Source organism: Neodiprion lecontei, chromosome 2 (assembly GCF_021901455.1).
Source record: "Neodiprion lecontei isolate iyNeoLeco1 chromosome 2, iyNeoLeco1.1, whole genome shotgun sequence".
NCBI lineage: Eukaryota > Metazoa > Arthropoda > Insecta > Hymenoptera > Diprionidae > Neodiprion > Neodiprion lecontei.
In genome coordinates, this window is record NC_060261.1 from 25,850,431 (window position 1) to 25,876,075 (window position 25,645).

A 25,645-nucleotide genomic window follows, 5' to 3' on the forward strand; every position below is an offset into this window, starting at 1 on the left:
CTCCGATAAACGAGTTTTATTTTTGATGTATTACCCAGACCCAGTCGACCATCTTCAGGGTACTACACAATAATGAAGTTAGCAGTTTGATGGGATAATTTTTTTTGTTTATCCACATATAATATAAATCTAAAGTTATTGATCCAAACATTATTTGTATCATCTAACAGCCATCACACTATTCGTAATAATCAATGAACTTGATTTTATTCCCAATATGGGATAATTTATAGGTTAACCCTCCAGTCATGTATTAAGTATTAAGCTGATGTGTGTTGGTATAACATTTGACCTCAAGTCTAGGTTACTTGAGATTATTGGGTCCGACCGAAACGTTAAAAATAGTCTAAACAAGTTGACCAACACTGTGAAGTACTCCATTTAATAATCTGCTGCTTGAAGTAAAAAACTTACCAAACGCTTTCATCTGCAACAACATGGACCTTAGGCACAGGAAATCCATTAAACTGAGATGCGACAGGCAAAGTATATGCACCCATATTTTCAAAAATGATCCATTCTCCCAGATCCATATCTTGCAGTAAAACATTTTCAACAACTTGGTCAAGGCCATCACATGTTGGTCCCCAAATACTTGACTGAATCATCTTTCCGCAGGCTTTCTGTTATAAAATAAAATTTGTTTAGACACTTTTCCCCATTTATTCTTTATCGTAAATACTGACGATGTACTGTGAGTATTTGATAAAACAGACTTTGACATGTTGCTAAAAATGACTAGATGCTTTTTGCCAATTCAGCTAGGTTGGCAGTTATTGTGAGAGTCACAAGTTGGCTTCCTTAAAAATTCACAGTAGTCTTACATACCTTAAATGCGGATATCACAAAATAGAGAAAAGGTAAAGAACTTATATTACCATAGTGAACTTTTTTGGAAATGTAATCTCATTATCAAAGTAAGAGCAGTTTCATCAAGTTCCGACAATAACGAGAATTTTTTTCGAAGAATATGTCTACAAATACTCAGTAATTACACTATATTTCGCGGACAATCATCAAATCGCATAATGTTATTTCGGTTCGTTATCTAGAAATGGTGCACTATAAATTTTGCCCAACGAAGTGTGACATCAAAATTTACTGAGAATTTAAAAACTTTTGGACAATTCTGTTACTTTTTGCAAATACATCGAAAATATCACTTTTCATTCTTAGATTGCAGAATAGTTATGCATTCATAATACTTTCAAGTTTTTTTACCATCTATCATCTTTTTCTTGGAATCATTTGCATTTCGAGCTTACTGTATTTTATCTCAATTGTCTTCAAAATTAATGTGGGTATTTTGAGTGTCAAAATAAAACAAAGAATTATTTAAATAATTTAACAGTAACAACCTTGAGTGGAAGAGGAGTGACACGTTGATGATCGTACAGAAGGCAGTTGAAAGAACCGTAAACCCCATCATTGATGTAATACATTACATGTGTGACGGTATTTGGTGATGTTGGATCTTGGCGCACATATCGCTTGCTATGGATACTTGTTGCCAGAGTAAAAGCAGAAGCCACGTAGAAGCGACCAGGTTCAGCGATGACGTGGACATCTTCAGCTGCAATGATAAATTAGTCGAAATTGAATTATGAATTTAATAAATCATCTGCTTAGATTGATGATAGAGATAAGGATTTATGAAGTGTAAGGCGAAACATGATAAAAGAAAAATGCAAGGGTGAAAGTGAAGCGAATCAAGTTAAATCTGATTTAAAAAAATTCTGTAATCCAGAAAAACAATATTGAAATACTAAAATTCAACTGTAAACACCTTATAACTATCAATATTAAGGACATGGAAATGTGTAAGATATTTCACAATTCACAATTTTTTAAAGAAAATATTATGAGTAAATCATGCTTAAATGGCCACGAGCCATTACTATTCGCATTTGATATTATTTGTAAATGAATTACACTGGAATTTCGTTTATACATTTTTCAAAAGGGATGGCAATTATGACATATAACTGACATCATTAGAGTCAATTTTTTCCAAATTTAATATTTATTCTCAATTTATGATTCAAAAAAGCTTCATAATATCATTTCGTTATTGTATTTGTAGCGAAATTGACTAATATCGAATAATATATAAGGATACCGAATAATATATAAATAGAAGGATATGAGCTGTAACTTGAATTATCGACTGTATAAAATCTGTATTCATTAGTTATTACCATGTTCCACATTTCTTCCACATTTTTTACTTTTAGACCACCTTGATTTGATGAGCTTTAATCTCCTTAAAAAGTCCTAAAATGTTGTGCCTATATCTGATATATCATCTATACAAAGTTCTAATCACACGTAAAGAATATATTTAATCAGTTTCGCGGTATAAAGATTAATAATGTAGGAAGAAAATTTTATCTCAAAATTGACGTTACTGACATGGTAGTCGAAAGGGCACTTGCAGAATCCATTCCGAGCAGGGGCACTTTTGGTATGTTTACCCAGCTATGGCCATTCATTGGATTCAATAATATAAATATGACACGTCTCGCTATTAGTCCACTCTGTCCGCAAACTATGAGATTTCGACTCTTGCGTTTACGATGCATTTTAGCTCGCGTATTTTTGTTGATTGTAAAATGTAATAGCAGGCACATGACACATTAATCTTGATTGAAACATTAATCTTGATTAAAACATCAACCGTGTTTATAACATTTGAGTAAATAGAAAAAGGAGCTACCGACAAGTAACGTACAAATAAATATTTTTTGCCTGGTCTATAGGCAGAAACTACCAGGTCCACGTGAATTTAACGAACAAAACGAAAAAAACTACAAGTGAGAAACGTATGAACGGGATGTCACTGTAATAAGAAATTTTTTGAGACCGATTTTTTTGGAGTTCGTTCGCAATAAGAATCCAGAATATACGATATTTATGATTTACATATGATGAACCTATGATTCAGCAGAAAGATATTAGCTATTTTCATTCAAAATAAAGCTCATTGTCAGATAATCTGCAGCGAAATTATTTACAAATAATACAAGCTATTCTTCATCAGAATTGGCCAAACAATACGGATTTTCCAATGAAAAATGGTAGGATAATGCAACTTCTCTGACGTTGTTAAAGTAATGAGGTGTTTAACCTTAAAATTAAGTGTTTGAAAATTTTTCCCCCATACTCATGGTAGTTTGTTTAGTCAGATTTAACTGGATTAACTTTAGTGATACTTTTCAAAGCTCGACTCGTTCACGTTTTTGTTGACTGAACGTCGCATGCATCCTTAAAGAGATTAAACAGAGTTCAACGTTTAATCCACTTATCTGACGACAATATTTTGAATAGTTAGACTAATCATATATCAGATACTTAGTTCCTACACCGATAGCATGGAGGATTTTTTTAGCATCTTCAAAAATAGTAAACTGTCGATAGCAAAGATTTCTTACTTGGGAAGCATTCCATTAATGCCTCATTTATGACTTCAGCAATTTTGTCGATGGAAGTTCCTGTGGCTCCTGGATAACCACCTCCAAGATCAAGTAAATACGGCTTGAAGCCAAGATCCAAAGCCAAATTGAAGAGAACCCTAGCGTGACGTATGGCTCTCTGGAAAACAGGAGGATCTTGACAACCGGATCCCACATGAAAGCTGATTCCCACCACATTCAGTCCCAGCATGCGGGCGATATGAAGAAGCTTTGGAGCTTCGTGAGTTGGATCGCAGCCAAATTTCATACCTAACGGGCATTGTGCAACTTCAGCATCGCAGCGGATACGGATCACCACCTATTCACATTAAGGACAAAAATTAGCTTGCATTTAAATTTGATGATCACTGGCAGTACGTTAACTTAAGGATCAACAGAATTGAATCAAAACTTATAAAAAGGAGGAAAACGGTTAAAAAATCTCCAGTAATATTAACCGTGCCAGTGATGGTGAAAATGAATGGATTAACATCCTTACTGATGAAACGAAGTGATTCTGTAGATAAGTCAGTGGTTTAGAATGAATTGTTTTATGTTAAGGCTATCATTTTTCAGTTGTTTGTAATATCGTTTTTGAGAAAGTTGTGTTAGTAAAATTTAATTTTATTTCTTTATAACTGTGAGTTATTTTAATCACTATAAATTGATTAGCTGCAATTCTTACTACAGTGGAACTCCAATATATTCACTCTACGTATTGCGCAGTAAAGTAAGGGCATTGAAAAGAGTAGGTGAAGCAACTTCCCATTCAAAGTAGGGCAAGTCGAATTTAAATCGTTCGAATATACATATGAGGGATTCTCCGTCAACTCGGCCACTTTTTTTTCGACCATCTCAGATCTGCCCCATAATTGGTTATATCAAAGTACTACTAAAAGGTACTCTATGCGAATTTTTTCAGATTTTTTAATTCATTATTTGAGAAATTACCATTTTTTTTTCAAATGAATATATCTCGGAAACTTGAAGTAACTGAAAAAAAATGACTCTACATAAAAGTTGTAGTTTTTTGTTAGCTTTCGAGAGGAATTTTTGAAAAAATTTTTAACGTTCCGGTAACGCTGATTTTTTACCAAAAAAGGAAAAAATTATTTTTTTTTATTCAAAAAGGACCCTTTCTTTTTACTGAAGAAATTACAGAGTTTTCCAATATGTGTGACAATATCGCCAAAAAATCGCCAGAGAGGCACAGATCGAGGTTCTAGGGTAAAAAAAAATGAAACCACACAAATTAATTTTTTTATGTAGAGTCATTTTTTTTCAGTTACTTCAAGTTTCCGAGATGTATTCATTTGAAAAGAAAACGGCAATTTCTCAAATAATGAATTAAAAAATCTGAAAAAATTCACATAGAGTACCTTTTAGTAGTACTTTGATATAACCAATTATGGGGCAGATCTGAGATGGTCGAAAAAAAAGTGGCCGAGTTGACGGAGAATCCCTCATATAGGAGTTCTGCTATATGTAATCTAAAAAGGTACACCAGTGAAATTTTTGTAATTTTTCATACTTATATTTATTGAAGCGTCAGGATTCGGAAAATAATTCCACAAAGCCAATCGGCCAGATGGCCAGAAGTTATTGAGAAAATCCATTTTGAAGTATTACGAGGGTAGTATGAACACTAAACAGTAAGCATGCAACGTGGTCTATGGTTCATCGAGTAGCCCGCTATTTTTGTTTTTTCAAATTTCCTTTTTTTATTAATTTTTTTGCTTTTGCTTACCTCTCGCTTGAGAAGTCGGATTTATTATTGAAAATAATAATTCTTGACTAACAATATTTCTGATAAACCATATACACCATTAGGTGGCTACTAAGTACTACTTTGCTACGTTTTCTTATGCAATTTTTCTACTGATCTTTCCTATCTGATACCCTTAGACTTGGTTATTGGGTTTTTGTTTATTGGATAAATTGCTCCCGTAACATCTAGCCACGTTTTTCTCATCAACGTAATGAAGCCGTACGTCAGCGGATAAAAATTTCTATTACACGTCGATTCTTAGGAAGGACAAACAGACCCTCTATTGTGCAACGAAATTTTTAATAACGAAAGGCATCTACGAACGTGTATTGTAAAGATCATCCCTCCGAAATCTTCCTCTCCGGTTCAACAGTGCGACGTTTATTTTTATAGGCAAGTAAAAGAATTTATAAAGTGACTGCAGAACTGCGTGTACCTAATAGAGTAAGATCGGGAAATAAATTTCAGAGAGGATTGCCTAAAGATTCAATGCATCGTACATAACCAGCTGTCCTCCTCAATCTTTGATAATATGATGCGGTACGCATGGTTTGTATCCAAACTGTGCGATAACAGGAACATTTTTTTAAATTTCAACAAAGTGTGTTTTTCGATGGACATTCAAAAAAAATAAAATATTGTCCCTGTAAAAATGCGTGCTTCGTGCAGTGTGCAAGGTGCCGTAGATTTTGTTTTCCTAGCTTCAACGATGAATATCACCCAGGAGCCTGCGAAACCCCGACTACAGAGTGAAAATACAAATTGCGATACATGGTATAATTAAAGTTCTTGCGTTTAATGTTTGTAAATTGTCACGGAAATAAAGGACACATCAATTTCCCAAAATTCTTTTTTCAAAGATTTTCTCGAAAACTTCTGGTCATCTGGCCCAAGACTATGGGGGCATTATTATTTGAGTCTTGATGCTTCAGTACTACAAGTATGAAAAATTAAAAAAATATAACCGGTGTATCATCCCCTTGTAATTAAATCTAAGTAAATTCGAATGACACAAGATATTGAAAACTTGAGAAACTATTTGCTAATTAGAAAGTTAAAAATCATTGGATTCCATAATTTGTGTGAAAAATATTCTAGAAATCTATATGATAGCATAGCTACAGCACACGAATGTAATACTTGACAAACATCTATTGTACCACAATTACAAAAACGTATTTTTACCTAATTTTGAGACGAGTAATAGCGAAAAATATTTCCGGCAATCTCTGAAAATTAAGCCGCTTAAGGAGCTTGATGAAATGAATATCAATACTTTTCGTCAACTTGATTGAGAGATAGTAAAACACTGAGTAATTATCGAATGAATATATCAGTAAGTTACGATCATTTTTCTAGAAAAACGATGAGACAACCTAAAATGATGAACATTAGCTTATAATCAGGTAGCTGATTTGTACAATTTCACTTTAGTATGGCTCATTTTGTATAGTAAAGTTTTTTTTTGCAAATTCACTGAGACAGATTTTTTCAATAGTAAATTCAATACTACTATCTGTTCGTGAAAATAAATGTCAGCGCAATTTTAAACAAATAGTCAATTTGACTAACCTTCACAGAATAGCTTAAAAACTTCCCGCTTAGATGCGTTTTAAGCCTATAAAGCATCAACAAATGAAACATTTTTCATTTTATTTTATTAGATTATTTACATAAATTGAAAACTACTGGACTGATGATATCTAATACCTAATCGGTTCTAATTTAATAAAGACAATCGAGATCAAAATCATCCAAATCCGTTCAGTTGCTCTCGAGATATCATTGAACAAAAACTGATCGTACACACTTTCTCTTTTTTTCTCTGAAGTAAAAAAGGAGTAGAAAGTTAAATATTGAATAATCAACAATATTAACGAGATGAAGCAAAGCATCTGAGATTGTAAATGCTTGTTTTTTGAACAAAATGAATCATTGGATAATGAAATTGACTGAATCTATTCATTTTCTTCTATTTCTAAGTGATTTGATAGGATTCATTAATATTATAATTTTGAAATATCATTGTAGCTTGCGAATGTGATAATTAAATAATTACTCAAGGCGAGTATATCGTAATAAAATGAACGAAAAAGTACTAATTTGTAACTTACCAACCTCCTCAAGATACAATAACTAGGCTTATCATCTTCATTAATACTCCCAATGAGTAGTGAAACAGATAATTGAGTAGAAAATGTGAGGTGGTCAAAGTTTTGCATCACATCTAAAATTGAATGTTTCCAAAAAAGTATTACTGACCTTAGCAACTGGATGCAGCTTTTTAATCTTATGAAGTTCACTCTCGTTATCAGCAGTCATGGTATCAACACCCATTGCTGAAGCATGACGAATATGAGAGGCAGGTTTGGTCGGATTGGCAAAAATGATTCGAGAGGAGTCAATGCCAATACCCAAAACCTTGTTGATCTCAGACTGTGGAAGGATACAAAAAGCAAGAATTGCGAGAATTCAAAATTACCTTTACTGTAAAGCATATTACATTGAATACAATAGTAATCAAATATGGCAGAAACCAATCTTACCTTTGATGCACAATCAAATCCAACACCAAGGGCGGCGAGTACTTCAAGAACTGTGAGGTTATCGTTGCATTTTACAGCTGAAATCAAAAGAATTTTGAAATGTCAATTGAATATTGGATAACACGATTAATACTGGCATATTTGAAAGTCGCATTGTAAATGTAATGCAAATTTAGACAATGCCCAAGCGAAATTTTTTTTTAGATACTTTCAAAAAGGTTCATGCAGGTTGAGATAGGTAAATTTGCACCAACTCTTTATCAATGTGTATCGATGGAATTTCAGTACTAGATCTGAAAAAATTGTCAAAACCAAATTTTTTACTTTTTTAAATGTATATTATGTAAATAAGTGTATGGAATAAGACGTTAAAAACATTGTGATACGCGACCGTTAAAAAAATTGTGAAAAGTAAAATCTTGTTATTTGACAGTGTTTTTAGCTTGTTTGAAGGAGAAAGAAATTAAACAAATGGTAGAATAAGCCAGTCATCACTTCACTTCAACGGTTTACGTTAACGTCTCCAGATTCACCTATAACGAAATCATACTCAAGATTGTGAAATTCTAACAAGCTCGAAAATAGCCAAACGTAAGAAATAAGTGTTTTTCGATTTTTCGGTATGGACCCAAATTTTTACCATGTCCAGCATTCTTTTCGACTTCCACCAAGATCGGATCGATAGATCTCAATATAATTTATATCCCATACAAAATTTAGAGTTACTTCCTAATGCCATCGAGATAGAGCATTTCGATAAATTCAGGAAGTTATAAAACATCAGGATCACTCCATTTAAATCAAGAAAAAATTCAGATTCGAAATTTTCAACTGTACTTTCGTAAACTTCATTTTTATTCATAGCAACTTGTCGAGGAGGTAATGCAAAAAATATTTTTCAAGTTTTCCCATAAACGAGACAAGAGTAGCAGGGATCCGAAAATTCTGTTTTGATAGTTTTTTTAGATTCAGTATTGAATTGGTGTCAATACAGGTTAATAAACAGCGAGTTTAGAAATAAAGTATAGTGAAATATCAGATATACATTTTTCAAGGCATAAGTCAATTATGACATGAAACTGAGAATAACGTTGAAATGGATTTGTTTTCGATTTATGATTTCAAATAGCATCATAATTGTCATTTTGTACACACTCGTAGCATAACTGACTAGTACTATCGAATAAATATATGTCAGATGTAACTTGATCAACTCTATGACATCTTTACTCGTTGCTCGTAGCATAAATACATAACGCAGTGAGTTTTCACATTTATAAAAATGCATAAATAAAAAGTTACTGTCAAACTATCAGATTTTGACTCTTACCTTTAAAATGAATTTTAGCTCATGTATTCTTATTGATTGCAAAATCTAATAATATGTACGATAGATATCAAAATGCAAATCCTGATTGACACATCAGCTGCGATTAATGTTCAGGTGAAGAGAAAAAAGCGCGAGGGACTGGAATAAGTGTTGTACAAGTGGGAAAATCATAAACTATTGATGTGAAAATTGAACTTTTTATATGGTCTATAAGCTGAAATTGCCAGTTCAAAAAAATTTGATGTACAAGTGAGCATCGTATAAATGAGGTTTCATAGCAAAGTATGCACATGTTGGAACTGTAATTCGAAAACTGCTGTTGAATATTTGATCTCAACAATGTAACGAACTTGAACCTTGCAAGATATTAGCGATGTTGATCTGCTGTAGATGGGAACAATTTGAAATGACAGAAGCCAAGAAAGAAATGACAAGATATAAACAAATTCTATCTCGAATGTTAGTAAAAGTGTGTACCATAGTATGGCTCAACTCGAGGCAACTTTTCTTTCCAAATTTGATGCTTGCGAACGATGTCTCCGATGTCGAGTACATAAAAGGCTTCTTCTTGCACACCACTATTGCTGATGTCTCTGATAACAGTCATAACATCAGCAGAACTGTCCAGAACGTGAATGCGTTCGTCACAATTGGTGACCTTCATGACTCTGAATTTATTGATAAAGAGGAAAGGTTGCTGAATAATACGGAGCTCTGTAGGTGCTAGGCAGCAATCTGTAATTCAGAGTAAATGATACTCAATCACCACATATTCGCCCCATCAGATTTAAGTTCACTGATTTTTTTTTGTGTGTAAAAAGACATACGAGGCAGCTGTCAATGAGAGACGGACGTTTCGTCAGGAAGCAGGTTAAAATAAGATTGTAATCAGCGAGGAGGTGCTAGCAAAGCCACGGGGGCTCTGCGTTCAATGCCAATTTCCAGTTGCCGCTGCTGATTAGTGGTCCACCAGGAGACTGGCCAACCAGCCTATCGCAGATACAACCCTGAAACATTTGAAAGTCAATCTATAGCTCGTAATCATGGCTATGTTAAGTGGATGTTAATTTGCTCACCCAACGTTCCAATGCATATTTAAAATACGCTAACTATTAATTTACAGTTATAATTCTTGTACGTAATCTTGCAATGCGCTAAACAGTTGTTTTCATATTTACCAAAGATCAAGATTGGAAAATCATGTAGATGAAATTGTTTTTGAAGTTCTTAGATAATGAAAGCTGATGCTTATTCAACATTTGCAGCATTAGCTTAGTATTTTCAATTGTTATCGTGAGGTTGAAGTTGCTGACAGTAGTGCAATGATCCATTTATATGGAAAATGGATACTTAGCAATTTTAATTTAACTAAAATGCAGTGTACAGTGATAAAGTCAAACTTACTAGTTCATATTTTACAAACTCAATATCATTCAAAACTTGTCATGTAGTGCATGTTTGCCAAAGTTTTCGTTTTTATCAACTTCAACATCGTTAATTGCACAGGCACAGAAAAAAAAGTGTGTTGACCAGCAGACCGGATCACCATATCTATATATTTTTAGACATGCTGAATCCAAATCCGATGTTGATTTTGCTCCATTATCCCAGGATTTTGAGTACTCCAGCCTAAAACATCCATTTGTGACCACTAACATTGCAAGATTTTTCGATGCACAAGTTAGAGTAGAACGCCTCATACATCATTCAAAATCTGGGCGCGAAGGAGCAATTTCGAGATTGGATTCGGAATCAGCATGTCCACAAAACATACAGTTGGTCTAGTCCGCCCGAGAACACTTTTTTTAATGTTGTTTTTTTTTCCGTGTTATCGTGGTTTCTTAATTTGAAATTGTTGTAAAACACAATAAGCACTCAATAAAGTTGTAAGTAAAACAGATGAGGTTAAAAATATAAGAAAATTAAAAAATAGATGTTTCTCAATAGTGAATTTCGAAAATATATTTTATAGAGTTCTTCAAATATGGAAAGTCGAAACATAGAAAAGTTAAAATGCTGAATGTTCAAAACAAAGAGCTATAATATAGAATTGATAGACTGAATACCCATAAGGGCAAATCGACAAAATCGATTTGGGTGCTAGTTCTACATAGTATTAGAAACATATTTGCATAATTGAAACTACTATAATAAATATGATAATACTACAATAAAGGGTGAGAAAAAAGTATGGAAACACCTGGATAATTCATTCGGGGTAGTAAAAAAAAAAAAAGGTAACCAAAGTCAAGCCTCACTTAATTTTCAACAAGGAATTCATTTGTGACCTTGCATTTGAACTTGACGCACAATTTCAAGGTTATTTCCAGGTCAACTGTTTTCTTTTAAAACGAAACTTCTATTTTTAAGTCCAGAATCAACAAAATCGGAAAATTTTACGTAAAGTTCGCACGTAAATGTATCTCTGCTTTTGATCAAAGTTACAGCCAACGGTCAATTGGGAGTAAAAATAAATGTGAAAAAACCACCCCAAAGGGAACATAATTATTTTAACCGCCGATTTCAATCCAAATCTGAATGGTAGATTTTGCACTTTTTTCAAATTCATAGTGAAAAATAGGTGTTTCCGTTGTAAGTTTTTAAGGGGGTTCCTAACCCAAGAGCGTTTTATAACATTAATGATTTTCAAAATTGTATGGGTTCGGGAGTAGAGGAAGTACAAAATTGGGCAAATTGGTTTTAAAGGTACGCAATTTCAGCTTTAATTGAAAAAAAAATCAGTTCGTAACGTGAAAATTGTGGCTGCTATCGCCACTGAAGTCATCGTGTGCAATAAGCAGCGTTGTAAACGGGAACCAAGTTTTCAGCCAAACGGTGGGTCTGAAAAACAAAAACCAAAGATCACTTTGAAGGCTAAGCTTGTACCTTAGCCTTCAAACTGATTTTTTGTTTTCGTTTTTCACATCCACCGTTTGGCTGAAAACATGGTTACTGTTTACAACGCTGCTTTTTGCACACCATGACTTTAGTGGCGATAGCAGCCACAATTTTCACGTTACAAACTTATTTTTTTTTTTTCAATTAAAGCTGAAATTGCGTACTTTTAAAACCAATTTGCCTAATTTTTTACTTCCTCTACTCCCGAACCCGTACAATTTTGAAAATCATTAATGTTATGCAATGCTCTTGGGTTAGGAACCCCCTTAAGTTAACTTTCGAATGACCTCGAACTTTGACCTGGAAGTGAAGTTTTAGGACATGATCAGATCCGCCTGACCAAACTTGAGAACTTTTATTTGAAATATCTTTCACGAAAATGTATATTCTTAAAATTAACCTTATTTATTAGTCCTATTTTGACTCCTAATTGACCCCTAGGAGTCACTTTGTCCAATAACAGTGAAACACAACAGTACGTAAAAATTTCGGCTCTTCTGATTCTGGACGCGAAAAAAGGGGTTACCATTAAAAAAAAGTCGACGTTAGCATTTTGGTTCAAGGTCAAATCCAAGGTAACGATTGAATTCCTTGTTGAAAATTACGTAAAGCTTGACCTAGGTGGTTTTTTGGCGATCGCCGTCGCATTATTTAGGTGCTTCCATACTTTTACCTTATCCTGTATATCGACGAATCCTATAGAAACAGATGTATTTTGGCGGGCCATTTAGAACAGTCGTATTGCGCCGAGAAGTTTAGAACAGAAGTATTTGGAAATACGCTACAGTAAGTGTAAACAAAGGTCTATACACATCTTATAGAGTCAACCGAGATACATCCATTGTAAATTTCTCGGCGAAATATGGTCGTTCTAGATACCCTACCGATATACATCTATTTTCATAGGGCCCGTTGATGTAAAGTTGCAGCAAACTGTGAAACAGAAGAAAATGTCAAAATCGTATGCATGCGAGTATCACGAAAATTTTTCAACGTTTAAAGAATTACACCCTTCCAGTTGTCATTTCAATTTAATGTGTTTTAGTTCTTCGTTCATATAACAAAACATCACCCATTCTATCTGATATGCACTCCTTTCACAAAGAAATTAATTAGCTACAATGCGAGTACAATGCTCCCTGCTTATGTCGCGGTGTCTGGGGCTGTAGGGGAATAGAATCACGACATACAGATTACGGAGGGTAGAGGTAAGGATGACAATGTCATATAGGTTTTTAACTGGAAAAGCGTCCGCCACAAAACAGCAAATATTGGTTGAACAAGTCTTCAGAATGGCGCTGATAAGCAATAAGGGTTCAACCTGAAGTTGGCCGTTATAGATGAAGTGAAGTATGTCAACGGAAGGTAGCAGTATATAGTAGTTGGAATAACCAGATTAGTTGATAAAAGTGAACGAAATGCATGGTCAACTGCTAAGGTAGTGAAATTAAAATATACTCAATATAGTCTAAAAACTTGCTACAAGACGTTATTGGTACCCAATCCAGAATTACAAATTTTTTAACGATAGATTTAATAAATAGAACGAATAACTGTATTTAATTGGGACTTAAAAATTTCATTTAATAAGTTTTTTTTTTAAACAGCGCCTTCACAAAACAGATATCTATCTTTCTCCGTTTAATTCTCTCCTGCTCTAATAATTTTGGGCGCTTTTTTTAAATATGTCTCTTTTGTTACAGAAACGCCATCTTATGTGTACTCTACTTTACAGACACTTTCTATACATGGACACAGTCCTTCTTACCTCTACACTCCATAATACAGAAGTACCCTACTTTACGACTATCGGACAAATTAGCACCGCCCACAGCGCCCTCACACAAACCTACCGCCATCGCGCCGACGGCACTGAACTATGATACAATTGGAACGCGCAGCACTGTCTTTCTATTAGCTACTGCGCATGCGCTGCGCCGTCGAAGTTTAAAATATTGTCCTACCGCAACATTGAATGATTGACTGAAGGTGATCGAGTTGTATTACTTTTTGGAAAGACTGTACATGGAGCGAGTGAGAGAGGTGGTCAAGTTAGATACCCGCCTCATTCGCCAGAACGTCAGTCCCATCCCTAATCATTGCAATGTCGCGACATCTCTCGCCGCGTGGAGGGGGAGTTAGCACTAAGAAGTAACTGGTGCGCGGTATATGCAGAAAGTTTTGGGACATCTTGTTCGGGGGAATAGTCATACGAAATACGAAGATGTGTAGGAACCACTGTATTTATTTCAGTAAGTTTTTTGTTTTCACAGTTATTCATTTTAAACGTACGACCCATGATGTATAGATGAGTGAGTAATGCTGACGTATTTTTTTTTTATTAAAAAATGGATGTTTTGTGAGGTTTATGATAACTGTGACTGTAATAGTTTTCTCAGGGTAACAATTTGAAAATTATCACCCGAAGCGTAAACTTTGCATGAAATTCAGTTTTACGAACGGAATATAAAGAAAATTTTTTTAGTTTCAAATTTTCGTAATTGCGAACTAGTTTTTCATGTATATCAACTGAAAAAAATGGTCGCATCTCAAATCTACACTATGCATCAAAAATGATTTCATTGTCAATATTGCTATGTTTGAATCAACGTAATACGAACGTATTCTACTAGCATTTACGGCATGTTTCATTTCTATGATTTCAATTCGTGCATTTCAGTTTATTTTCTGCAAATTGCATTCCATATATTATATAACTATAACGTTTAAATTATAATGTATTACTACATGATATTACTCGGAGTGATGTGACGTGAAATGACGGACCATTCGGTCGTTAGATATTCACTCTGTATGTGTGTATATTCAAGAAACTTTCAACTTTTCTGAAAGAACAAAAACAAAAAGGCTATAAAATCAAGGAAGGTAAGATAATAACCCATTTTAATTTTATATTGTTGGTGCTGTGGGCTGATTCTGCATTGCCACCATAATCGACTTGGCTGCAAAATGGGCAGTTTCATAATCACTGGCCCCGACTGTACAGTTTTGCTGCACTTAGCCAATTTGTCATATTAAAAATTAGACGTAACTTTAGTTGCCTATCTACCGGCGTGTCGTCGTTGGCATAGTTTATTTTCTAAGAATCCTATCAGTATAGAACAATGAAATTTCAATTCATTTTGAAAGAGTTTCGTTGTATCAACAACATTTTCATTTTAACATTTCAATAAATAGATAATAATCTAATTAATTGCTTTGGCTGTTAAAAGATGAATGGGTCCCATTGTTTGGATCAAAAGTTAAATAAAGACACGTTGTCAGAATAATATGTGGTCCGGCTGTCATATCCACGCAATGCTAAGGCTTGTGATTATTTTAGCATAAGTCGTTGCATGCTCACCAGATAGCTACGGATCTGTAAGACCAATGTAAACAATAATGGCGGAACGCAGTGTTCGGAACAAATCAATAATATAATATCTATAAAGTATAAAAAGAAACATTATTTAAATATGGGTAGGAGTTGTTGTGTTTGTCATCGACGTACACAAGACGAATGTGGGGAAGATATATCTTTTTTCATCGTTCCCAAAGCAATTAATCGATACAATAAATGGAGAGTTACAATTGCTCTTACTGGGATAGTTTTAAAAAAGACTCAATACGTTTTACAAAAACATTTCAACCGTGATCAAATATTGCTGTACGCACACAGAATCGGAGAATCGATCTGTATATAAATCTACTGTATCTCATATGATACAGAACTACAACTTTTCATTTCTTTGCGAACAAAACAAGGATGAAATTGTATCATATATTATGCACCATTACATAACTATGAGAATGCGACGATGAGCGAAAATTCATACTCGGAACGTTCTAAAGCAGAACCGTGAAAAGAGAAAATTATCTGGGTTGATGAAAACGTAGCTTTTAGCAGCTTCAAATTCGTAACGTTGACGCAATAGGATACTCGGACAAAGCACAATTTTGTGACGCAAATATTGTTATAATTGCAAAATAAGCGCGACACAATGTTTCAACCAACTTCGAGAATTACGTAGTGTAGTTCACTGTTTTTGAAACGTTCGACCCTTCAAAGTTCAACCTTTTTTCGATTATTCTGTTGCGTCAACGTTATGAACCTTAACCTCATAGGTTTATCATGACTTCTATTTATTTTATTTGTTATTATTTTTGGTATTTTATGTTTTTGAACTACAACTACTGCTCCTATGTTTATAAATATGACACGCTCATCTCATGATTAACCTAAAATTACCCTCCTCTCTTTCGAACACCGCATGCTCCCATTATTGTTTACAATGGTCCTACAGACCCGTAGCCGTCTGGTGGACAAGTACCGAACTGCGCAACAATAATCACAGCCGTCGAGCCGCAGCTGGACCACCTATTATTTGTACATCGTGAATAAAGAGAACAAACCGTTCAAAAAGTCTGCAGAAATGTTATGTGAGTCAATGATAGTGAACACGAATGAAACAATATTCCTAAAACCTTGCGCCGGCCATCTGTAACGATATCGTTACTTCTGACTTTTGGGTTTCTCGGTAGCTCAGGGCTTTTCCAATGTTTAAAAATTTAGGGACAAATTTGGCCACTCGCAGCGCTACTCATACACGCGCTCGGTCCCTATGAGATTAAGCATAACCGGCAAGATCAGACGGACAGAAAGAGAAAGAAAACGGGCGATTGTTCTCTTCTTGTTTGCATACGCATTTAAGGGGGGTATTCTGGTCTAGAAATTTGGAAAAAATCGATTGTATTTTTTTTTGCATATTATTACAGCTACGTCTTGTAAAAATATTTTTGCTCAAATTTGATGTCAAATTTCCAAAAATTGAAAAAGTTATGAGCACTTGCGTGAAACAATGTATGACCAGTCAGTGTGCGCCTCAATAAATTTATTGGCTGCAAGGCTAAAAAGATTAGCCCGTAAGGAAGCTGCTAATGCGGCAGAAGGCTTCCTATCTGCCCAGGAATGACCGATTAACAGTAAGAAAAATTCGCATTTTAGCTGATATATTTTATATACTTTAGCTGAAATAAGCATCAAAACTTTAAACGCATTAACTTAAAATGCGTTCATCTCAAACTACATCTTTCAACCTCGTTGAGACAAAATCTCTAGTTCTATTCAACAATTTGGTTTGACATTTGGTATGAATTTTCAGTATACATCCCTCTATAGCCCCTACCACGGGCATTACTAAAGTATTATTACAACGAATTAAAAAAAAAATTGAAAAAACCGAAAAAAATAGGAAATAAATATTAATACTGCTTTCAAACAGTCGCCATACTTGTTATTTGTTTTTTTTTTTCAATTCTTAGTACGAGCTATAACGACATTCTTAATAATCAAGAAAGATCGTTGTTTTTCTATTCTCGATGAATGGCAGCACTAGAATTGTACCAACCACCTCAACTTGTTTTTTTGTCACGGCCGTATTTAAAAGCTCATAACTTTTTCAGGGTCCATTTTTTTCACATAAATTTAACTGCAAGTTCTTTAAACACCAATAAAAATTCTGTAAAAATATGAATGGTGAAAATATATTTTTTTCGATTATATGAAGCCTGAAAAAATGCCCGAAACCCAGCCCTCTAGACCAGAATACCCAGAAGCTTGTGTCAGCAAACTTGCTTTACCACTGCGCATACTTGGTAGAAAAAGATAGAGAAGTCACTCGATTTTCTACCTCTCTCTTTTTGTCGACTGGACGCCTGTATGGTTAACTTACCTACTCTGTTTTTATCTTTATGGCTATGTCCCCCGATTCCCACGGACTTATGGACGGAACGCAAAGTGGTATTCTTGGCACGGGGGTTATCCCAAAAGACGGAAGAATAATCAGAACGACAGCCATATTCATAGGAGCCATTCGCGCGCCACTTTCAAACCAGTTGATTATTGAATAGATGCTAATGGATGTAGATGCAGTGCAACGTATCACGACTTAGTATTTATACATACTGCTTATGCCGCTTGTGCGTTTAAAAACAACGCAAAGAGCAAACGGAAGGCCGTGAAATATTGAGCAAGTGATATAGTGGTGAATGTAATATTTTAATATAAATTTATGTACTTGGTAAGTATATGTATCTATGTAGAAACCTATCGAGACAGATCGTACTAAAAATTTCATAAGTTATGATATCCAATACATTTATATCTCAACGCATTCAAATTTACTTTCATTTGTGTGGTTGTAATACTTGTAAACTACAAATAATATGTGCTTCATTCGTAAACTTATTATTTGAGTTTTCAACTCTGGACACAACATGCCCCACTGTCTAGCAATAGGTTGCAGTAATAGGTCTAACAGAAAAAGCAGGGCCCAGTCACAGCTTGAAAAACAGAATAAAATGATATTCCATGCTTAAGTCACGTTTAAAAATTGTAAACATTCATAGTGATGGGCTCAGTATTATATTTCATTGGTATGTACATTTTAGTTTTCCAAAAAGTCGTGATACACGAAGGACATGGATTGAGCGTATGGGATTAACGGAAGCTTCTTTACTCAAATCCTCATTTTTATGTTCGTATCACTTTCCAAGTGAATCATTCGATTGAACTTCTGTGAGTAGACTTAGGCTCAAGAATGATGCTGTTCCAATCGTGAGTTTCATAAACTATTTGTAAGGTTTTCCTATATAAGTATTGAATGATTTTCAGCTGTGCTAATGTACATTATGTGTTTTTCTAGGTCGGTGCAGTTTCTGATGAGTGTAATACTGCAACCATGAAGTAGTAATAGGAGACAACACTCGAACAGCGCTCGACTGAAAAGTTGGCCCAGCTTTCGGGGCAACGTAAGAGGAATTGTCAAGGTGCGATTTAAGCACCTCTTGCGGTGTAAGCTCGTATAGCACTCTTCCCCCTTCTCCCTATGATCTTACGATTCGCCGTTTGCCACCTTTTCCTCTCATTTAATGTCGGTTGAGGTTGGAAAAGCAATTACTCTGTTTTCACTAACTTCACTTACTTCAAATGCGTATTTTACGAATTTACGAAGTATGTTTATAGCATGGAGGTTTATAGGTTGCGATCAGTACCCTTGTTTTTTTTTTTTTTTAGATTATATAGCGAAAATTTCAATTTCTTCCGTGAGAGGCGCTTAAATCGCATTCAGACAATTCTTCTTACGTTACGTTGAAACTGGGGACAAGGTTTATTGCTGAGTTTTGTCTCCTTCCTACTACTCCGTGACTGCAACTAACAAATAAGAAATTGCAGTATTACAAGAGATATGCAACATAAATATTGACAAAAAAGCAACCATACGTAAGCACTCCAAAGATGATGCAGCCTTTAGTGCGGATAAGGTTGAAAAAATAATATCAACAAAGCTGAAATTACATGATGTGTGTACTGACAGAGAAACAACCTCATACACCATAGAGCATGTAGCTCTTACTGTGGATGACGTTAAAGAATTAACGAGTTTCAGTCGTCAAGAAAAACAGGAAATTATTATTTGTAAATCACCAATGTCATTCACATGTACGTAATTGTTCACATATATAGAAATGTTGATGCAATATGTAATTATCATTCAATATTTATATTTCCATCTGGTAAGGACTATCGTACTATGAAAGATTTGTCTTCTCAAACACTACTACCACCAAAATCAACTGATAAAGCTACGACGATTTCGAAGTACCTTGTTCTTAATTCTCCAACAAAGTTACGCTTACCTAGAATAATAAAACAGCAAAAAGTCTCACATCAGCAACAAGTAAGAAATTTAAAACGAGGGAATCGTCTAAAAGAAAACAAATTGCATCGTCGAAGAACAAGTTGTCTAAGTTGAAACAACGTAACAAAATCACGGATGAAGATCTGGATGTTTTAACAAGTATGTCAACCAAAAATGTACTGAAACGTGTGGTAACAAAAAATAAGCTTGGCATACTACCAAAGAAGTTTGCACCTGAGCTACGCTCTTTTGCTTTAACCTTGCATTATTACTGACCAAATGCTTATAATTATCTACGTGAAAAATTTGACTCGTGCTTCCCGCACCCTAAGGCATATTTCAAGTGGTATAGATCAGTGAGTTGGGAATCTGGCTTTAACACTGAATTGTTCAATCCCATCAAAGAACGTGCTAACATGGTAGATCATTTGTTGATTGGTTGTCTGGGTTTTGAAGAGATGTCTATATGCCAGCACGAGTACGACGGACCGTAGTCTAGCGGCTATGAGGATATGGGTACTAATATAGCTAGCGATACACAAACCATTGCCAAAGATGCTCTAGCGTTTTTGTTTGTATGTATAAACAATTCATGGAAAATCCCAGTCGACTATTTCTTAACCGGTGGCAAAACTGCGCATCAAAGCCACTCTCATCCAACAGTGTTTAACCATGCTACAAGAATCTGGTGTAAAAGTGATATCCGTAACATTTCTATGGTAAAACAACTCAGTCTCAGTTGGACGACCTTACTACTTTGCAACCAATGTTTTTGCATCTGGGGACGTTGGGAAAAGTGTACATTATTCCAGATCGTTATCACATGGTTAAACTGGTACGTAACATACTGGAGGATTCGAAATGTACAATCATGAATGGAAATGGAAACTTGATTTCATGGAATTACATCACAAAGATCCATAAAATACAAGGAGAAGCACTTCATTTAAGCAACAAGTTACGTTCAGGCCACATAGCCTATCACACACAAAAAATGAAAGTGAAATTTGCCACACAGGTACTTGGCACATCTCTTGCAAATAGTTTTAAATTGTGTAGAACAAATTTGCAGCTCGGTTATTTTAAAACCTCTGCACCCACCAAAGAATTTCTTGAATTATTCAACAAACTCTTTGTTATATTCAATTCGAAAAATTTGACAAAGGCAGGCTTCAAAAAGCCAATCCATCCCGAGAATATAGCAGAATTAATCACGAAACTTGATGCATGTCGGTATTACATATTAAGTTTAAAACAAGGTGACACGGGACGCAGTATTCTCAATACACAGTGCAAAATGGACTTCTTAAGATTTTTAATCTGTATCGAATGTCTGAAAGGCATTTTCCATGCACTGTGCGATTAAAAAATGAGTACCAACACATCTATATACCAACATACAAGTTGAACCAAAATTATGGAGTAATTTTTTTGCTGCATTCGCTTACATGGAGGTTATCATAATAATCCCACAGTCCGACAATTTAAAGCAGCTTTTAAAAAATTGCTTATACATTCTGAAAATCGAGAATCAGACGCAAGCAATTGTATTGCGCTGTAGAACATATCGATAACCAGAGGATATAACGAATTCTTCTACACCTGCTGCTCAACTAATCGATAGTGACCCAATATTCGACTTAAATAACACTTCTACTGTTCTCAATGATTATTTGTATCTACCTTTTATACGAAGTATATCAGAATTTGATGACAGGATTATTGTATATATTGCCGGTTTTGTCGTCAAACATCTGTAATCTGTGAAATAAGTGTCAACGCTTTGTCGGGTACTGAATCAGATCCAAAAAGTACTCTGATATGATTGAAAAGTCGAGGTGGTTTGTATTACCTATCAGATAGTGTACAGCGTACTTGTTGTGCAGTGGAAAAAGTGATACGCAAAGTGGTTGGAAATTTTTAGAGACAATTCTCAGAAGACTATTTGTCAACTTGTGTACTGTCAAACTTGATTTAAATGAGCAGCTTGTTCCATGATTTACATGATCATTTTCATGATCAAATGGCCTTAGAGAACTATTTGACTTCAGCGATTGGCCAGACATACGTGAAAATTAGACTGTATTACATTGGTGAAAAAACTGTAGCTGCGGCACCTAGTGATAGGCATACATTCAATAAACTAGAAGTGTTCGGAGTTAGTGAAAGCTGTCTGTACAAAATGCTATTAGTTATGATACGAATACTTTTTCTGAGGCTATGGTTTTTGATGCTTGTGACTGTGTTTCATGTTATTTACAGGTCTGCACCGGATAGACTATACGATGTTGTTCAAATTGTTTCTAATTTTGTTACATATTTTTATAACTGCATGTTATTTAATATCCATACTTAGTCATCTTGTACTTATACTTATTATACGTACTACATTCGTTTGTACTATGGGGACTTCGGATTTTTGTATGGCCTTTGGGTGAGGGTTTTTCTCACCTTCTGTAAGTATACATTATTCAAATGTTTGCACGTAATACACGTGATTCGCACGTAATAAGATCCATATTGCTTTTAATTTCGTCATATAGGTTTGTTGTGGTGTCATATTATTATCCTTTGTAAGTAAAATTAAAATTGTGCATATGCGCTTATTTCGTCAATTACTTTTCACCTAGATTCCCTACAACCACGTTTATTTACAGATATTTTGCGCTGGGTTGGAGTTAATTTGGCGCTACCTTTGACTGGGAAACTTCATTTAGATCCAAGGTAATGTTTACCATGGATAAGGTAAAATGTTCTATGCCCAAGGCTTAAGCAATTTTGATGTAAACACATGTTATATGCATATACAATTTGTATATAAAAAAAAGTTATAGCACACTTTGCTTTCAAATAGAGATATAAGTTTGGAGCTGATTCAAATAAATTGAATCTTAAATAGTGCAAATTTACGTCACAGATTGGTGATTGTTAGATAAAAATCATAATTTCTCTACCCTGAATAAATACTTTAGAGAGCCGTTACGTTATACAGTTAAAATTTTTCATTTAGTCAATATTCATATAATTATCAAAAAAGATGACCATTTCGAAATAAAACAATATAAATTATTATTCAAGAAAATAAGACACTAAAGTTGAGCTTATATTTATGAGTAAGCTCCTTTGATAGTAGTTATTATGTAGGGTGGCTGGTTTGAAAGTGGCGCGTAAATAGCTCCTATCAAGATGACTGATCGACTCGATTCCCCTTCCGTCTTTTGGGATACCTCCACAAGCGGAGGCTTCGTCCATAAGTCTGTGTCTATTCCTAACTTCCTAAGTCCATGGTCTAGTTAGTTGCAATGACTGCGATTAGAAAGAGAAAGCAGGTCTGTTTAGATCACGGTCTTACATACAGGTCTTGCAACGAACGTGGTGGGGGGTTGTCAGTTCACGTCCGAAACAAAAGTACAACTTATGGCCACAAGAGCAGCGCTAAGAGTTATTCATAAGCTTATTATTATTATTATTTGACGGAACCCTAACCAATCTTTTTGATACTCATACACAGTCATACATGAATATGAATATTTACGGCGAAATACAAAACAGCTTCGAGCGAAATTAATTACTTTTTTTACGGAGCACTTCTCTTTCACTGATTTTCGACCCGTGTTGCAGGTCGGAACCGCACAGGAATTAGTCGTCATTGCATATCTCTCTCGTGTTATTAATTTTAATCACAGTCATATGCTATTCGAATATAACCTTACGTTGTAATATCATTCATATGTCTATGAATAACTGACAGCGCCACGTAGTGACCAGTAGTGGCAAAAAAAATCTGGACAATAACGCGGCTACTCCCACCACTCAAACTTCAGTTGCTTGCAAGATCTGTATGTAAGACCGTGGTTTAGATCTTCGTGCTCTTTCTAATAGCGAGACACTTCCACTTGTACACATGCCCACAGCAAGAAATGATGATCAACCATTAAATAGGACGTACACTAAATTGTATGCTGAAAAATAACAATATTGCAACGCAAAAATATGGCACAAGTAGCTTTTAGTTTTTTAAACAATTATGCTCGTACAATTAAGGTTATGAGAGGTGTAAGTTGCTGAGTTATTTGTGGCCATCAAATAGCAGGCACAATCTGAAAAACGTGCGTGCAAAAATGTATTATGTTCGTCTAACATGATAGAATATTTGTTTACAAGACAGAATTTGAAAATTTATTTCACTAATACAAGTCTAACCATCAAGCAAGTATTCATAGCTTGACACAAGAAAATGTGTATAATGCAGAACAGCATGCTTTGTAGGATGCATTTTTATTTTACAGTGGACGATGGGACAGAAACAAGACTTGAGATACGAAATTAAAGCAGTATGTGAATTAATAATCCTTATGCAAACGACTCGCACAAACACTACGCTGACACGCATAATAGAAAAAAACTTCCAGACATATGTATCATCATGTAATCTTAAAAGTAGAATTGTGATATTAAATCTAATGTTCATTTGCGAATTCCAATGCATTCAGCAAGTGTTGATAAAAATTATTCATTTCCAGATTCAAGTGTGGTAAATTCAAAAAACAGTTTCAGTTTTGACTGAGTATTTAACTGTATGGAGATTGGTTCAGAATACGACCAATGATGATAATGTAATCAGATATTTATAAACGCTGAATTTTAGCGCTGATATGTATATTATGTAGCAAACATATTTTACTGCTTGACATGTCGTTTGACGGGATCATGAAATATAGCTTGGTTATAAGTGTTCTACTTAGAAGACTGTATCTAATATCGGCACTAGATTGTACCATCATGTATAATTTTCCAATGAGGTTTCAGATACATATGTACCTCGACCTGTGCTCAGCGATGCATAAGCAGAAAGCTTCACATCCAACAAAGTTATTCCTACACTTCTTGTTTATTCTTTTATCATCATATGATGGAAATTTTTATGTGATGCGATGCAAGCTAGAAATTTGGCGAATATTAATTTCAATAACATCAATGGTTTAATATATTCTTCGTGTAATAACTCTGAGTGAGAAAATATTCAAAATGTATAATATTGTTTTATGTCATTTATTTTAATGTCAAGAGAATAGGAAAAGTGTAACAGAGTAAATAAAAATAACTAATTAATACCAAAACTCATCAGCGTCACAAGGATCTCATGTCAGTATAGTTGCTATAAAAATTTTTCCCCAAATCAGTAATTCCCTAAAAATCAAAACATTCTTTTTAAATTTCAGATACCACGAGCTTTCACTCAATTGTAATCGACACTTCTGATGTATCGATAGCAAAGGTATTTTCAAACTTGGAATGGCCAGTCGGAGGATACCATCATCGTAGAATTTGACCACAGAATACATCGTTCAACTTGACGGTGCATTAAAGTCATTTTATGTCGCTTTTGTAAGATGTCAAATTTGAACATTTTCAGAATCTAAAAATGAGTCTGTCTACAAAATTATAGTAAATACCAATGCGAGAGCAAATGTGTTCATTGAATGAGTTTTATGTATGTAAATGTTGATCGCTTTAAAGTAAGAGTTCAAACGATGGCAGATTAATTTCACATTTGACACTGTGTACCTTTTTTCTACCAAGTCTTGTATTACGTAACATTTGTCAAATAAATTTATCATTTCATGGTGCTTGGTTCAGAAGCGAGATATACCTGAAGTTCCGACCGACCAACTTTGATTGAAACCTCAATTCTTGGCTAATATTGAGATTCCATGATAAATATTTAAAGAATTGATGAAATTCCAGTAGCTCTGAAATCTGAAAATTCCATAATCTTGATCGATCAAAGCTTCAGGTACATGAAGCCAGACACATAACACTGAATGCTCAATTTATCGAACACGGCGAGGTGGAATAAGTCGAACTAGCAGAGTACCTCGTACCAATTATAACTGACCTTACAAGACACAACGCAGGAAAAGCATCAAACAAGCAAAGTAAGTAATATG

General features: G+C 34.6%; 1 protein-coding gene across 1 annotated transcript in view; it reads right to left on the minus strand.

The window, feature by feature from the left end:
- The window catches only part of LOC107218915 (ornithine decarboxylase 1), a 38,272-nt gene that overhangs the window by 8,217 nt on the left and 4,410 nt on the right, over window positions 1-25,645 (minus strand). The window contains exons 2-8 of the mRNA XM_015656956.2: window positions 9,924-10,103; window positions 9,574-9,831; window positions 7,767-7,843; window positions 7,483-7,656; window positions 3,432-3,771; window positions 1,359-1,573; window positions 415-623 (exon numbers count right to left, since the gene is read on the minus strand). Of these exons, the coding sequence (XP_015512442.1) occupies window positions 415-623; window positions 1,359-1,573; window positions 3,432-3,771; window positions 7,483-7,656; window positions 7,767-7,843; window positions 9,574-9,760 (1,202 nt within the window). The 5' untranslated portion in view covers window positions 9,761-9,831; window positions 9,924-10,103. The remainder of the gene's footprint in view (window positions 1-414; window positions 624-1,358; window positions 1,574-3,431; window positions 3,772-7,482; window positions 7,657-7,766; window positions 7,844-9,573; window positions 9,832-9,923; window positions 10,104-25,645) is intronic.